The 14,176-nt window shown below is 53.8% G+C and overlaps 1 protein-coding gene across 3 annotated transcripts; it reads right to left on the bottom strand.

The window, feature by feature from the left end:
- Window positions 1-555: 555 nt before the first annotated feature.
- YJU2B (YJU2 splicing factor homolog B) lies at window positions 556-8,524 on the bottom strand. 3 transcript variants are annotated; one of them, XM_037888057.2, is made up of 10 exons: window positions 8,449-8,524; window positions 7,158-7,206; window positions 6,757-6,810; window positions 6,046-6,128; window positions 5,488-5,543; window positions 4,351-4,411; window positions 3,289-3,431; window positions 3,024-3,196; window positions 2,340-2,478; window positions 556-1,767 (listed from the first exon to the last, which is right to left on the bottom strand). In XM_037888057.2, exons 2-10 carry the CDS (start codon window positions 7,158-7,160, stop codon window positions 1,337-1,339), a joined length of 1,143 nt encoding a protein of 380 aa, XP_037743985.1. In that variant the 5' UTR covers window positions 7,161-7,206; window positions 8,449-8,524; the 3' UTR covers window positions 556-1,336. The 3 variants fall into 3 exon arrangements, with proteins under 3 accessions (XP_037743985.1, XP_043388636.1, XP_043388637.1); XM_043532701.1 differs by lacking the exon at window positions 8,449-8,524 and adding an exon at window positions 7,790-8,133; XM_043532702.1 differs by having other exon boundaries at window positions 1,624-2,105; window positions 2,292-2,478; window positions 8,449-8,508.
- Window positions 8,525-14,176: the final 5,652 nt, after the last annotated feature.

Raw genomic sequence — 14,176 nt, 5'->3', positions numbered from 1 at the left:
CCCAGCTTCTGACAATCAGAACAACCACAGCATGGGGCTGCATCCCTGCCCATCTTGGCCAACAGCTACTGAGGGACCTATCCTCCATGAACTTATCTAGTTCTTTTTTGAACCCAGTTATACTTTTGGCCTTCACACATCACATGGCAAGGAGTTCCACAAGTTGATTGTGCATTGTGTGACAAAAGTACAACCTTAGGTTTGTTTTAAACTTGTTGCCTATTGATGTCACTGGGTGACCCCTGGTTCTTGTGTTGTGTGAGGAGGTAAATAACACTTCCTTAGTCACTTTCTCCACCCCAGTCATGATTCTACAGACTTTTCTATAAACATTCTCCCCCCGCCCCCCTGCTGTTATGCTGGTATAAAAGGTGCCTTCTACAGTGTATTCCCCTGCCCAGATAGGAATAGTTACACTGCACCTTTATACTGAAATAACACTGTCAACCCCGGGAGAGGGAGCGGTGTGCCAGTTTTAACTAGCCCAGTGTAGTTAAAAGTGGTACAATTTGTGTGTGTTTGGACAAGGTCTTAGTCTCACTGAAAATCAACAGGGCGAGTTCTACGGTTTTAATTATTTCAGTAGAGAAATGGCAGTCCTGGCTGACAGTTACACCAGCACACGATCTGTACGTAAAGCAGACCTGAGGGTCTAGGTCATTTCTGAAAATGGGATGTAGGTTCTCAGGTCACACCTGTGTTTGAAAATGTCACCTGGAGACAAGTCCTGTGGCAGCCCTGCATTTAGCAGGTTTAATATATCAGCAGCTTGCGAGGGTTTCCATTTTAGCTATTCCCTTCCCTGCAAAGTCCCTGCTAACTGCCCGTCTCCAGTCCTGTTGCTATGCAGCAGGAGAGACTCGAAGGTTCATCACAACCATCCGGGTGCGTGTTGTCAGCGAACCACATGGTTAATCAGCTGCGGCCAGCATTTAATGGAGGACAGACTAAAATAAGCCCTGCCTTTACTATGGACAGTGGAATAATGGATCAGATACAGGGGACGAGGGGCGGGACACAAGGGTGAGGGGCACTGTATAAATATCAGAGGGGCAGATGTGAATCCACACTAGAGGAGCCTGCCTGCGATCCTGGGGGGAGGAATCTCATAGACACAGGGTACAGGCTCTGCCTTTCCAGGGTTATACCAGGAAGGGTATCAACAGCGCTGCTCCGGGTGTTTGAAGGGCTGGCTGGCAGCTCTGTGGAGAAGGATGGATCACTACTGTGGCTTGGAGGAGCCAGATTTCTGGCTGGGTCTATGGCTTAGAGTCATTGAAACAATTCGGGCCCCCTAAGTCCAGCCCTAACCGGGGTGGGGGGGGGCAGGGGGGTGTCAGTCCACTTCAGAATCAGAACTGGAGTTCGAATAGTCTGCCACGAGAGAGGAGCTGAGCCTGGCGGAGCAGGAGGTGCTGGAAGTGCCCGCTGCAGGGAGGACGTCGCCGCTGGCCACGGGGGAGCTCTGCTGGGGCGTCCCATGGGCTGCGCTATCGCGGCTCTGCCCGCCAGTTCGTGCCCCATGCTCTGTGCTCTCTCCCGGGCTGCACAGGCTCTCAGGCCCCTCCCGGGATTTGCGGCGCACAATGCCCAAGTGGCCGATTGTGATGTGTGAGCCACCAGCGAGCGCCTTCGGGGACATGACTTTCCCAGCGAGCCCCAGCTTCTTAAGCGTGTCGGTGGCTTTGCCACCTGCAGCCTGAGCAGGGGGGAACCAGGAGCGGCCAGAGATCTCTGTTCGCTTCAGCTTCTGTTTGTCCTCATAAGCTGGAAGGAGAGGGAGGGGCAGCAGGATAGTGACAGGCATCCATAGAGGGCACGCGTAGGAGCACAGGGGCACCTGAAAGCTTCAATGGCATTGGGAGCATTGGCTCAGGGCTCCTGCCCTGGGACCAGCACGATGCACCTGTGCTGAGCAGCACACACTGATTTATGGGGCTCGTAGCCCCCCGGCTCGAACACCACTCTCCTCAGAGCCCACCCCCAAATCACACATCTGTAAGCAGCAAAGCCAGGACTAGAACCCAGGAGTCCTGGCTCCCACTCCCCCCGGCCCGCAACGCTGGGAACAGAACCCAGGAGTCCTGGTTCCCTCGCCTCCTGCTCTAACCACTAGACCCTACCCCTCCAAAGGCATGAGTAGAACCCAGGAGTCCTGGCTCCCTCGATTTGTTCATCCCCAATGTAAATCACATCCAACTGACAGTATCAGTGGTGACCTTAACCCTATGCTGCCCACATCCCTCAGGCCAAGACAGGGCCCTGAATCCCTCTGTGCAAAGGGCCACCCAGAAGACCCGAGGCAGCCCCCACCCACAGCTCCAGAAGGCAGCACGTACAGTCCAGGCTGTGGTACTTGAGCAGGGCTGCCAGGCGCCGGTCTTCCTCCGTCTCCTGCACCAGGGGGATGCTCAGGTTGGCCTTGGTCTGCAGAGCCAGGTCCTTCTCCTCTTCCTCCTGGAGAATCTTCTTCTCCTCCTAAACAGGGGAGGGACAGGACAGTAAGAGAAAGGGCCCAGCCAGCAGCATCTATGTAAGCCATTGAAGCTCAGCCCTGGTGTAAGGAGAGGGGGTAAATCCCATTGGCTTCAGCAGAGCTTACGCCAGGGCTAGACTTGGCCCCTGACCTAGTGCCCAGGAGAGTGATGCTGCAAGGACTGTCCAAGACAGAGAATCATGGACATGCATCACTGAACTGCCACAATGTCTAGCGCAAAGGGCAGTCTCAGCAAGTCCTTCCTCCAGCCCAGCACCACCACCCGGCTCTCTCTCCTCTAGTACCTTCCATCCACAGATGGTAAAGCACCGTACAAAGGAGGTCAATATCATTATCCCCATTTTACAGATGGGGAAACTGAGGAACGGGGAGGGGAGGGGACCTGTCCAAGATCACCCAGCAGAGCCCACGTCTCCCGAGTCCCAGTCCTGTGCTCCATCCACGAGGTCAGGCTGCCTCCCAAAAGGCCAGGAAGGTCCCAGCTAGGAGCAATGCGCAGTCCCCATGGCTCTGAGTCCCTGCTCACCCGGAACTTCCTGCGCAACATGCTGTTGATGGCGAAGTCGTCCTTCCAGGCGCTCTGGGCCTCCTGGATGTTGGACAAGGTGGGGATGGCTCTCTGCAGCTTGCTCTGGTCCATGGCACCATGCTCTAGCCGGTACATGGCGTCTGTCTCCAGCTGCTTCTTCTCCTCGTGTTCTGGAGGCAGAGGGACAGACATACTGACTCACCGGTAGGCTCTGTCCTGCCAGCCGCCGGAAGGAGCAGGGCCTGCTGCTCCCTGGACTCACCTGTGGTGAGGATCTGCTCGTTGTCCTGCATGTCCCAGCGCTCCTCCTTGCGCTGGGCCCCGCTCACGATGACGTAGTCACAGTTGGCCGGGTCCGTCTGCATCTCGATGTAATTGACACACAGGTGGCACTTCATCCGAAACCTGGCACCCAAGGGGACAGGCTGGGGGGTTATTTCCTGGCCACCTCCTTGCAGCCCCAGCCAGACTCCAGCTCTCCAGGCTTTGCTCCTGTCCCGCTAGAGGGATCTTATGCCAGCTCCTGAAGTCTCTGGCATGCGGTCCCACCAGAGACAGGACATTGTGCTAGCTGGACCCCAGGCTGAGCCGCTGTGGCTGCATGGGGCGTAAGAAATCCCAGGAGCTGCTAGTTTTATTCACCTTCCCTTTAGCCACGGGGAGGGGGGAAGCTTCTGCCTCTACCACAATAGGCCGCGCACTTGTGAAGCCAGATCATCCCAGCCACACATTGCCACGTGCTCCACAGGCATTTACTTCGCCTCTCAGTATTATCCACCCGGTAGGTGTGTGTGTGTGCAGGGGGGGGAATCGAGCATGGGAGGGGGAGAGAACGGACTCATCCAATTCAGTGGCAAAGCCGGGAATAGTCTCCCCTGCTCTAACCACTAGACCCCACTCCCCTCCCAGAGCTGGGAAGAGATCCCAGGAGTCCTGGCTCCCAGCCCTGTGCTCTAACCACAGGCCCATCCCTAGGGGAGCAGGTGGCTCAGGGGGCGGCGATCGCACACAGAGCCCAGAGGACGTTGCTTTAAATCCAGCTCAGCTCAGCAGCAGCTTCCTCATCTCTGTCCTGCCACGTTCGTCGCTGGGGCGCTGCTGGCTGTTCCGGGGGCAGCTTCCCGCCCCTTTTGGGAAAGAGGCAGGCGGGGGCTCTGGGGCCCATGCTAACCCTGACTGCTTTGCTGGGGGAGGCCGTTTGGCGTCAGCGACAATGGTGGGATTCTGCAATGTTGCCCGGTGGCTCCCCAGACTCAGTTCACACAGGTCACCGCTCTGCACAGGCTCAGAGCCCAGGAGAGGAGCCCGCGCTTCCCGCACCCACCTGTAGATGGGGGTAGTGTAGTAATTCCCAACTTTCTTCTTCTCCGCGTTGTACCGGACACCTGTGACAGACAGAGCAGGGAGCTGAAGAGCCAACTCCACCCCGACCCCGCATCTCCCTCAAGCGGGAGCAAGGATGTCATGTCTACCTGGGCTCCCAAGCTGTGCTGGGAATAGGACCCAGGAGTCCTGGCTCTCAATCCCAGGGTTCAAAGACACTCCACATTGTCAGTAGCAAGACTTCACACTTTTGGACAAGTCCAGGTCACACAGCAAGTTGAGGTATGAGCTGGCAAGAGAACCCAGGAGTCCTGGCTCCCAAACCCACCCCCCAGTGCCCTCCCACAGCTGGCAAGAAAACCCAGGAGTCCTAACTCCCCCGCTGCTCTAATCGCTATCACTCTGCCCTCCCACAGCTGGGACCAGAACCCATGAAGAGTCCTGTCACTCTGTCTCTTGCTTTGACCCCACTCAGAACTGGGAATAGGACCCAGGCATCCTCTCCTCCTAGCCCCTCTATGCTGACCGCTAGACTTTACTGACTCGGAACAAGCGGCTGTTCCCTTCTCTCCCCAATCTCGTTTCCTGCCTCATCATAGATTCCATCCTTTCAGCACCCTGACATGGAGGGACGTATTATCACCCCTATTTCACAGATGGGAAACTGAGGCATGGGGTATATCAAGTGACTTGCCCAAGGTCTCACAGGAAGCCTGTGTCTGAGCTGGGAATGGTCTCCCAAGTCTGAGTCCTGTGCCCTACCCACCAGGCCGCCTTCCCCACAGCTGCTGCTGGTCGAGCCATCGCCCCAGGTAATGCACGGGACATGGGGGGGAAGGGGTGTGTGTGTGTGGGGTGGGCGGGTTGCTATTCAGCCAGGGCCCAGAGGCAGTAGAGGGGACAGCACAATAGCAACCATCAGAGAGAGTAAATTAAAGCTGGGTTTGGTCCCTCCCCTAAAGTCAAGGAGCCAACCCCTAGGGCACCATCTCTCTCCCCGCCCCAGGACATCCCCGCTCCATCTTCTCAATCCTGTCCTGGCTTAGCTCCCACCACTGCAAGGAGCACAACTGCCTGGCCATGGCACTGAGTGCCAAGCATCCAGAGGATCCCGGGTGCTAGGCGAGCGGGCGCTTACCCATTCCAATGTGATTTTTGCAGCCATCGCACCAGATGTTGTAGGGCATCTCAAACCTAGGAGAGAGCAGCCAAGACGGTGCTGGTCACCCTGGTGCCAGAACCCCACGTCCTCCCCAGCCAACAACCGCTGAGCTGGAGCGAAGGGTCTAAGCGCAGCTAGGAGCAGTGCCCCATTCTGAGTCAAGGGTCCACAAACAACCTGAATTCTGCCTCAGGCTGCACCGGGGAGCAGAGAGGACCTGGCTCCTTTAACCACAGGCAGTCAAGCATTGCCAACATAGGCATATCAAAGAGAGTTTGTGCCCGTTACTTCTAGGGGAGGTGACTGCACTGACCTCACCTGGGGGCTTGTGAGAATAGAACCCAGGAGTCCTGGCCCCAGAAGCCCCCTGCTCAAAGCACTAGACCCCATTCTTAACCCAAAGCTGGGTTAGAATAGAACCCAGGAGTCCTGGCTTCCCAGTCCCCTGCTCTACCTACAGGGCAGCAACCCACAGGTTCCCTCGAGATGCATTCAGGGGTCCTGAGGGATGGTAAAGGGAGCACAAGCTCTTACCTGATGATAAGGATGCCCTGGGAGAGCTTGCGGGCTCTCTCTCGCAGTGGGTGGCTGTTCCGGTATTTATTAAGGGAGACATGCTGTGCGGGAAAGAACAGAAAGGCAGCCCTTAACCCATAACAAGAGGCCAACAGCAGTTTGGTTCCTAGAACTGGAGCACCAGATCAGACTGACAGTCCCTCCAGCCCAGTATCCCATCCATGGCAGCAGCCAATTCTGGATGGTTCAGAGGGAGGTGTAAACCCATCACAATATCCCATGGAGGAAACTCCATCCTGACCCCCAGCTGGAAGGCAGCTCACACCAGGAAGAATGCAGACCTACAGGCCTTGTGATCCTAGCCATGGCGGACTTTGTTCTTACCAATATCACCATCTAATCCTGCTTTGAAATTTACTAAAATACTGTAGCAGGGAGCTCCACAGTTCCTTATAAAGTAAGTTACCCTTTATCCACTTAAAATCTGTTGCCTTTGAATTTAATCAGCTGCCCTCCTGTTGCTTTCTCACAGGAAATGGGACAAAGTGAGGCCCAACTGGCTTAATTCCCAGTTATTGGTTTCATTCCCAACTCCAGCCACAGGCTCAGAATTTTGTCCATGAAGCTGACTGGTAAACACAGTGTTCAGGCTGGCAAGAGCAAACCCGGACACCAAACATCAGCTGATGTGTCTATGACCAGGCCTTGCTGCTCAATCCCTGCTCTTACCTTTGCTGGATCGAAGTCAGGAGGGTAATACTTATTCACGCCTTTTCTTTCACCCTATAAAGAAACAAGCAAAAAAATAATAATCAAACTCCTGTGTCAGGATGCAAGACTCAAGCAGCTGATTACTTATCTTGGGTGAGGTTCAATTCCTCTTATCTGTCTGTCTCAGCGATTTCATGAGACTCTCAGCTTTCATTAAAAACAAAAAAGGCAGGTTCCTGCCCCTGCAGCCGTGAAGGAAAGCTTAGAAACGTGGGCTGAATGATCTGAACAGCGCAGGAGATGAAGAAAAGGAACTAATGAAATCTCACAATTTTAAAAACAATCTCATGACTTTTTGAGGCCTGACTTGCGATTTTTGAATACCTCAGGATGGCAAGATTGGGATCAGCTCCACTCACCATTGTAAGAAGTCTATAGCTTCAAGCAAGCACCTGGAACACACACAGTCTATGAGAAAGATAAGGAGAGAGGGTCATTTGTGGGGCTAGAAATATTAACAACTTGCTTTTATAAAGCACTTTTCATCTTTAGATCTCAATGCACTTTACAAAGGAAGTCAGTACCCTTATCCCCACATTACAGATGGGGAAACCGAGGCACACGGCAGGAAGGGATTTGCCCAAGATCACCCAGAAGACCCGGGGCATCCCTCCTAAGTCCCAGTCTACTCAGCCACACTGTCTCTCTGGCTCTTTCTTTGCCCGTTAAACTGATCCCACAAGGGCAACCGCAAGCCTCTCCTACTGCCTTGCTCAGCTCCCAGTTCCTATCATCCTGGCGAGGGACAGGAGACTGGTTATAGCCCGGTTGACCCCACCGCCCACTCTCAACATACTCAGAACGAGTTTTGGCTTAGTAGTGTAGACAGGCCCCATCCGTGTGCTAGGCATGTCCCCAAGCAGCACACTAGTCTCCGAGGCAACCAGACAGAGCTATGATGGGGGCAAGGGGAAGGGGTGTTGCTGCAGCCCCCGTCTCCCCCCACCCCCATAGCAGAGACAAGGCCAAAGGGGCCTGAACGAGTCAGCACCAGGGCAGTTCAGCCGGGATCTCTTGGGAACACCAAGGCCCAGCTGTAACCAGCACAAGCCCAAGGGTGGGGCTGGCAACACCAGAAACAACCCTCCCCCCCACCGTAACTGACATCAGTGTGTGTGTGGGGGGTGGTGGTGGTGAGGCTTCCCCCCTGTTTACATGGTGGTAGGGGGACAATAAGGGGCCTTCCTGGGAGTTGGGGTCACCTCAATGGAACCCTGTCCCCCCATCCCCCCCAGCTAAGAGAACAGGGGGAGGGAGGGAGACACACAGAGAGGGGCCCCTCCCCAGTGCGTGTGTGGGCCTGGGGGGGCCGAGGGAGGGGGGCAGAGAGGGAGCCCCCCAGTATAGGGGTGTGTGGGGGAGAGGGGGCAGAGTTACACCCCCCAATGTGGGGGGCAGAGAGGGAGCCCCCCAGTATAGGGGTGTGTGGGGGAGAGGGGGCAGAGTTACACCCCACAATGTGGGGGGCAGAGAGGGAGCCCTCCAGTACCGGGCTGGGGGCAGAGAGGCCCCCCCAGTATATGGGGACAGAGGGGGACGGTGTGTGGGGATGAGAGGGAGGGGACAGACAGGAAACCCCCCATAAGTATCTGGTCGGGGGGGGGGGGGGCCCTGAGGTTTCCCTCCCCCAACGCAAGCCCGATCACTAACCTCTTCCTCCTCTGCCTCCTCCTCTTCCTCCCTGTCATCAACAGTCGCCTTAGCTCGGCCCCTCCCCCGCCCTGTGGCCCCGCCCCCCGGGCCCCGCCCCCCGCCAGCTGCAGCGGTACCCACGTGGCGGGCTCTGGCTGGGCGGCGGCGGGGCTCGCGATGGGGAGGTGGGGGGTGCCACCCAGCTGGACTCCGGAGCAGGGCCCGCAAGCCCCAGCAGCCCCCCTGCCCGGCGGCGGGGGCGTCTCTCCCTCCCGTCACCCTAAATAGCAAGGCGTTGGGTTGCCAAGTTTGGGTGGAGGGGTTCCTGGGGATTGCCTCGCGTGACATGATCTTTAATTAAAGATTGATCTGTAAGTCTTGGAGGCTGCAGGACCATCCTGGAGCGTTGGCAACCCTAAACAACCCAAAACTCCGCTGCCCTGTCTGCACCCCCCCCCCCCAAATGGGAGAGAAGAACCAGGTCTTGGCACTGGGGGGACGGGATCGAGGGGGAGCGGGAGGCCATGGATAGTTCAGGCTCATGCCCCCCGCCCTGCAGGATTGGGAAATAACCCCCCGGCCCCTCTCCAGGGCTGGCTCAGCGGACAGAGGCGTTGAAACCTGCTTTGGGATCAAGGGGTGATTCGCAGAATCGTAGGGGTAGTGAAATGCCCTCCCAAGCGCCCGAGCCTTTGCCAGGGCTCCTCCTGCATGTTGGGACTTGGGAGTCCTGGGCTCGATTCCCACCTCAGGGCGGGGAGCCTTAGCACATGGCTAAACCGCTGGTTGAGAGGCAGGACACCTGGTTTCTTTTCCCAGGTCTGACACCACTGGTGGGACCTAAGGGCTAGAGGAGGTGATGAGGCAGCAGGATTCCTGGGTTGGGACATTAGATCTGGGCTGGGGGTGGAGTCCAGTGGCCACAGCTCGTAGTTGGGTTGCAGGACTCCTGGGTTCTACCCCTGACTCCTCCAACGAATCAGTACATAATTTTGGGCACGTCACGTCCCCTTTCTATGCCTCAGTTTCCTCATCAGTAAACCAGGGGTAACAATGCAGGTACATATTAATTAGGTAATCCTTAACACAGAGGATGAGGCATGCTTCCCACCCCCACAGTAGGCAGGTATTATGTACCCCATTATCAAGGGGGGAACCAGGCAGATAGCAGGAAATGGGACTAGCACCATGGACCTGAAGCCAAATTTGATTGGAGCTTTTAGGTACTGCTGAAATACAAAGAATACTGTGTCTTGCCTGAGCTGACCTAGTGCATCACGGTAAAGATGGCAATGGAACCCAGGAGTCTTGATCCGAAACCCCCTTGCTCTAGCCCCTGGACCACACTGCCTCTCTTCATAGCAGTCGCTGAGGAACAAAGCAAGCAGATTATGACAAATAAGGACATTTGTAAGTGACTAGAACAGTGGGAAGGGAAAATGCAGATGCAGGGACATTAACATAATCCCACTCCGGGCAGCAAAGCAGCTGAGAGCCCATTTTAAATGGGACAGGTATGCAGGGAAGGGATTTAGGGTTATGACTCAGTGGCTGGCCACATTTATAAAAGAAACATGGCAAACCCAAGATTAATGGGAATCAGCAGCAGAGAGAGAGGCAGAATATTTTCATTGCAACAGGCTTAGATCCGTGTATAATCAGGCTTGCGGGTAGGGCATCTTTCCAAGTAATAGGAAGAGGCTGCATGTCACGATGCTGCACGTGCCTGCGTGAAGCTGGGTACCAGGATCCCCAGCTCTGGCAGGTGAGGGTGGCTGGCGTGGGGTGGGGAACTGAGAGGGAGCACGCCTTGGTTTTTGTTCCAAGGCAGCTTGGCTAACTTACTGTGACACCTTTAGGGCAAGTCCCTTCCCCCCCCCCCACTTTTCCCTGTTGTAAATCAAGGATTACAAGAGTTCCCCAGCCTTTGTAAAGCACTTTGCGATGAAGGGAGGAAAGTGGAAAGGTTGTATTATTATTCCTCATTAAAAGAGAGCAAGTTCAGCTAGAATTGTTCCATTTCAGAAAACGTGGTATTGAACATCTGTCTAAGGGGGCCACTGCTGAGCAGGTGATGGTGGGAGGGTGGGGGGCACGCAGGACTCCTAAATTCTAGTCCTGGCTCCCTATTCTTTGTTCAAGGGCCCCTATTAATGCATGAGGAGCACCTCATAATCTTTATCATATTTATCCTCACAACCTCCCGAGGAGGTAGGGAAGTATCAACTCCACTTTGTAGTTGGGAGGTACAGAGACACTGAGCCCCAGATCCATGAAGGTATTGAGTCTCCAAACTAACAGCAGTCTAAATATTTTTGTGGATCTGGGCTTTAGAGCTAGATTTTTAAAGGTATTTAGGTGTCTAAAGATGTAGATAGGCACCGAAGTGGGATGTTAAAAGTTCCCAGGTCTAAATGTACCTTTAGGCACCTAAATACATTTAAAAATTTGGGCCTAAGTGACTTGCACAAGGCCACACAGTGAGGACACAGTGGAGCTGAGGAGTGACCTCACCACTGGCCCACTCTTCCTCTTGTCTGCAATCACGGCCCAAGTGGGGACAGATTTAGAAAGGCAGAACACCACTGAGAGCAACTCAAAGAAGGCAGGGGTGCTAAGCATGGGTCCCTTGTTTATGCAGTTGCTGAAGCTCTAAGACAATTCAGAGAAAACTGAGGTTTAAGTGTTGATTGCCTTTAAATAGGGCATGCTTTCTTGGCTATATTTAGGCTGCCTAATCCACACCTGTGATTTAGCCTACATTTTTCACATGCTGCCATTGCAAAGAACAAAATGCAGCCCAGAGCTGTGTAATTAGCTGAAGGCAAATGGGCTATTCACCTCCAGCTAGCTCTGCTTTAGGGATTGCTCTCAGTGGAGCTGCAGGGCATAGAGTAGCATGGAAGCTTGTGGATTCTAATCCAGGCTCCGCTGCTGACTGGCTGCATGACTTTGATCAAGCCATGGCTCTGTGCCTCAGTTTCCACAACTGTAAAGCAGAGGGATGATGGGAAGCTTGATAAACAGTGGTCTGAACCAAGAGAGCACTCCAGGAGTTATACGTATTCATAGACTGTAAAGGCCAGAAGGGGCCGCTTTGATCATCTAATCGGAGGCCTTGTCTACACTTACAACGCTACAACAGCTCCATGTTAATGTAGACACTACCTACGCCGACAGGAGGGGTTCTCCCTTTGGCATAGCTAGTCCACCTCCCCGAGAGGCAGTAGCTATGTCAGATGAAACAGTGACAGTATTCTTCCATCAACCCAGCAGTGTCTACACGGGGAGTTAGGTTAGCTTAACTAACACCACCCCGACCGACGTCGTTAAACCACACCTAATTTTCTAGTGTAGATCAGACCTGACCTTCTATACAACCCAGGCCATAGGACTTCCCTGAATTCACTCCCGTGTGAACTAGAGCAAATCTTTTAAAAAACCATCTAATCTTGGTTTAAAAATTGCCCTGTTTTAACAAGCTGCTCTGCCCCGGAGAGACTAAAAAGCCGTTGTGTTTTGAAATAATGGAACAAGCACAACAGTAACGCTAATGCCACTTCTTATTGCCAGGACTTCTGCTGGCCGATCGTAGGATTCTGATCACTTTAAAAAAATCACTGCAACCCATTGGCACTCGAAGTGAGGGCAGGGTTAGAAGGCACTGGGGCGGAGGGTGTTAATGAATCCCAGGGGGTGGGGCTACAGAGCAGCATGGGACGGGGGTGCCGCATTTCCCTTAATGCTCCAGTTCCTGGAGTCACAAGATTAAGAAAGAAATGGTTGAATATCCCTCCCAGCTCCTGTCAAAAAAATTCTAGACCCCACAGCTGCACGGGAACTCCTGGAAACGTGCCTCTCTGCAATGGTTCTGAAACCAGCCAGCACATGGACAAAACCCAACTTCTTTGACATTTTAAGCCAGTCTCGTGGTTGCTGGGGTGACAAAATCAGAGTGAGCTCGCTATAACATGTGCCATATTTTACCCAGGTGGATTTTGAGTCACAGTGACCGTAGAAGAGATCTCCCTCTTTGGCACTGTCCATCCACTCCCTCTGGCTTTGCTCTGGCCTCAGAGCCCGGGGAGCTTGACTCAAGGATAGGGTATCACAGCCTTTTTTATGAGACACATCAGAACATTAAACCAGTTTGACAGCTTCTAAAATAGAAGGGAGGGGGAGGAGAGATTGCCAAGAGCTGGCTCTGGAATGGAGAAAGCCTTTGCCAGCTGGGCTGGGATTGCAAGAGCGCACAAGCAGCCATGGAGTTCACAGCCTTGACTAGAAAGAGTCTTGGGCCATATCTTGGGAGACCAGAGAATTAGCTCAGGACTAACAGGGCAGGCTAGTAGATTATTCTTAAAGGGAGATCCCTGGAGCAGCTAATTGACAACTGGAGGCAACATGCTTTGTTGGCTAGTGCACAGGGCTTGGGCCAGGACTGCTGGACGCTATTCCCAGCTCTGTCCCTCTCTAGGTTCTTGTTACTCCCCCTGGTATCTTAGCAACTCACAAGATTATAAAGAAGGCATTTAATTTCTCTTGGCCCCAGCCTGTGACGGCTCAGCCAGCTCATGTCCCCTGTCGGTGTGCCACAGTCTCCCCATCTGAAAGTTAGGGATAAGAGGACCTGTCTTTGCAAAGCTCTCTCAAACCCTTGCACGAAGCGCTCTATAGGAAATATGATATATTATCAGAGCTCTCAATGATTCGACCAGGCTCTTATCAGATATAACCTGCAGTGCAAGTTGTAGCCATGGAAAACACTTGCAAAGCTCTTAATCTCTGCCCCCAGTTCCAAGACTGCTTTGTTGCAGAGAGCAAGCGGCAGTAGACGTGCTGGACAGGGTGGGCGGGAGAGCCAGCCTGGCCCAGTGCTCCAGAGCAGGAGCTCTGCAGAACTTTACCCCACACCCACAAGAGAAGAGGCCCAGAGCAGAACAGCTGGACTGGCCAGGGGCCCTCATCTCATTAAGATGCATCAAATCTTTTCTCTAGGCAGGCTCTTGCTGGAGGAGAGGGGAAATAAAAGGCGGCCAGATTTGTTTAATCATCTTCTGTATGGAACAGCCAGTTAAGGAACTTGCTCAAGATCAAGGGCCCTAAGCAGAACAGCCAATCCGCTTCAATTCTCTGATAACAGCCTAGACAGGGACCAGTGAGTACACGTCAAAGGCTTGGACTGCCCAAGGCCTGTACTGTTTGCTGACCGATGGTGCAAATCCCATCTACATTAGAAAGCAGAACCAAGTAGTAACAAAGGTGGGGGGCAGGTTCAGAGCAGGCAGCTCCGTTGCTAGCTGTATCCCCAACAAAGTCCTAGCAGCCTATCAAGAGCAGCTGAAGGCTACCCCTGAACTTGGTTCCCTTGCCCAGACTGTCCACCTGCCATGTAAGCCACATAGAGCAGACAAGCTGTCTGGCAGGCATCCGTCCCTTCCTTTGAAGCACCGGACACTGGCAACAGTAAAGGGCAAAGTATCCAACGGACAAGAGCTCTGGCCCTGTGTGGCAGGTGAGATTCTAGATATTCGGGATTGGGCAGTTCCCAAAATAAAATAATTAAAGGTCTAGAAAACCTGACCTTTGAGGAACGGTTAGAAAAACCGGGCATGTTTAGTCTTGAGAAAAGAAGACTGAGGAGGGACCTGGTAACAGTCTTCAAATATGTCAGGGTGGTTACAAAGAGAACAGTGAGAGATTGTTCTCTGTGTCCACTGAAGGTAGGACAAAAAGCAATCAGCTT

The sequence above is a fragment of the Chelonia mydas genome, chromosome 20 (genome assembly GCF_015237465.2).
Source record: "Chelonia mydas isolate rCheMyd1 chromosome 20, rCheMyd1.pri.v2, whole genome shotgun sequence".
Lineage (NCBI taxonomy): Eukaryota > Metazoa > Chordata > Testudines > Cheloniidae > Chelonia > Chelonia mydas.
The sequence above is the reverse complement of the archived record's forward strand: the minus strand, read 5'-3'. Positions and strand labels throughout refer to the sequence as shown.

Coding starts and splice junctions, on each gene's coding strand:
- YJU2B (XM_037888057.2), bottom strand. Junction 6,129..6,756: donor CTGACTTCGATCCAGCAAAG/GTAAGAGCAGGG, acceptor TTTCCCGCACAG/CATGTCTCCCTTAATAAATA. Junction 4,412..5,487: donor CAAAAATCACATTGGAATGG/GTAAGCGCCCGC, acceptor TGTCTGTCACAG/GTGTCCGGTACAACGCGGAG.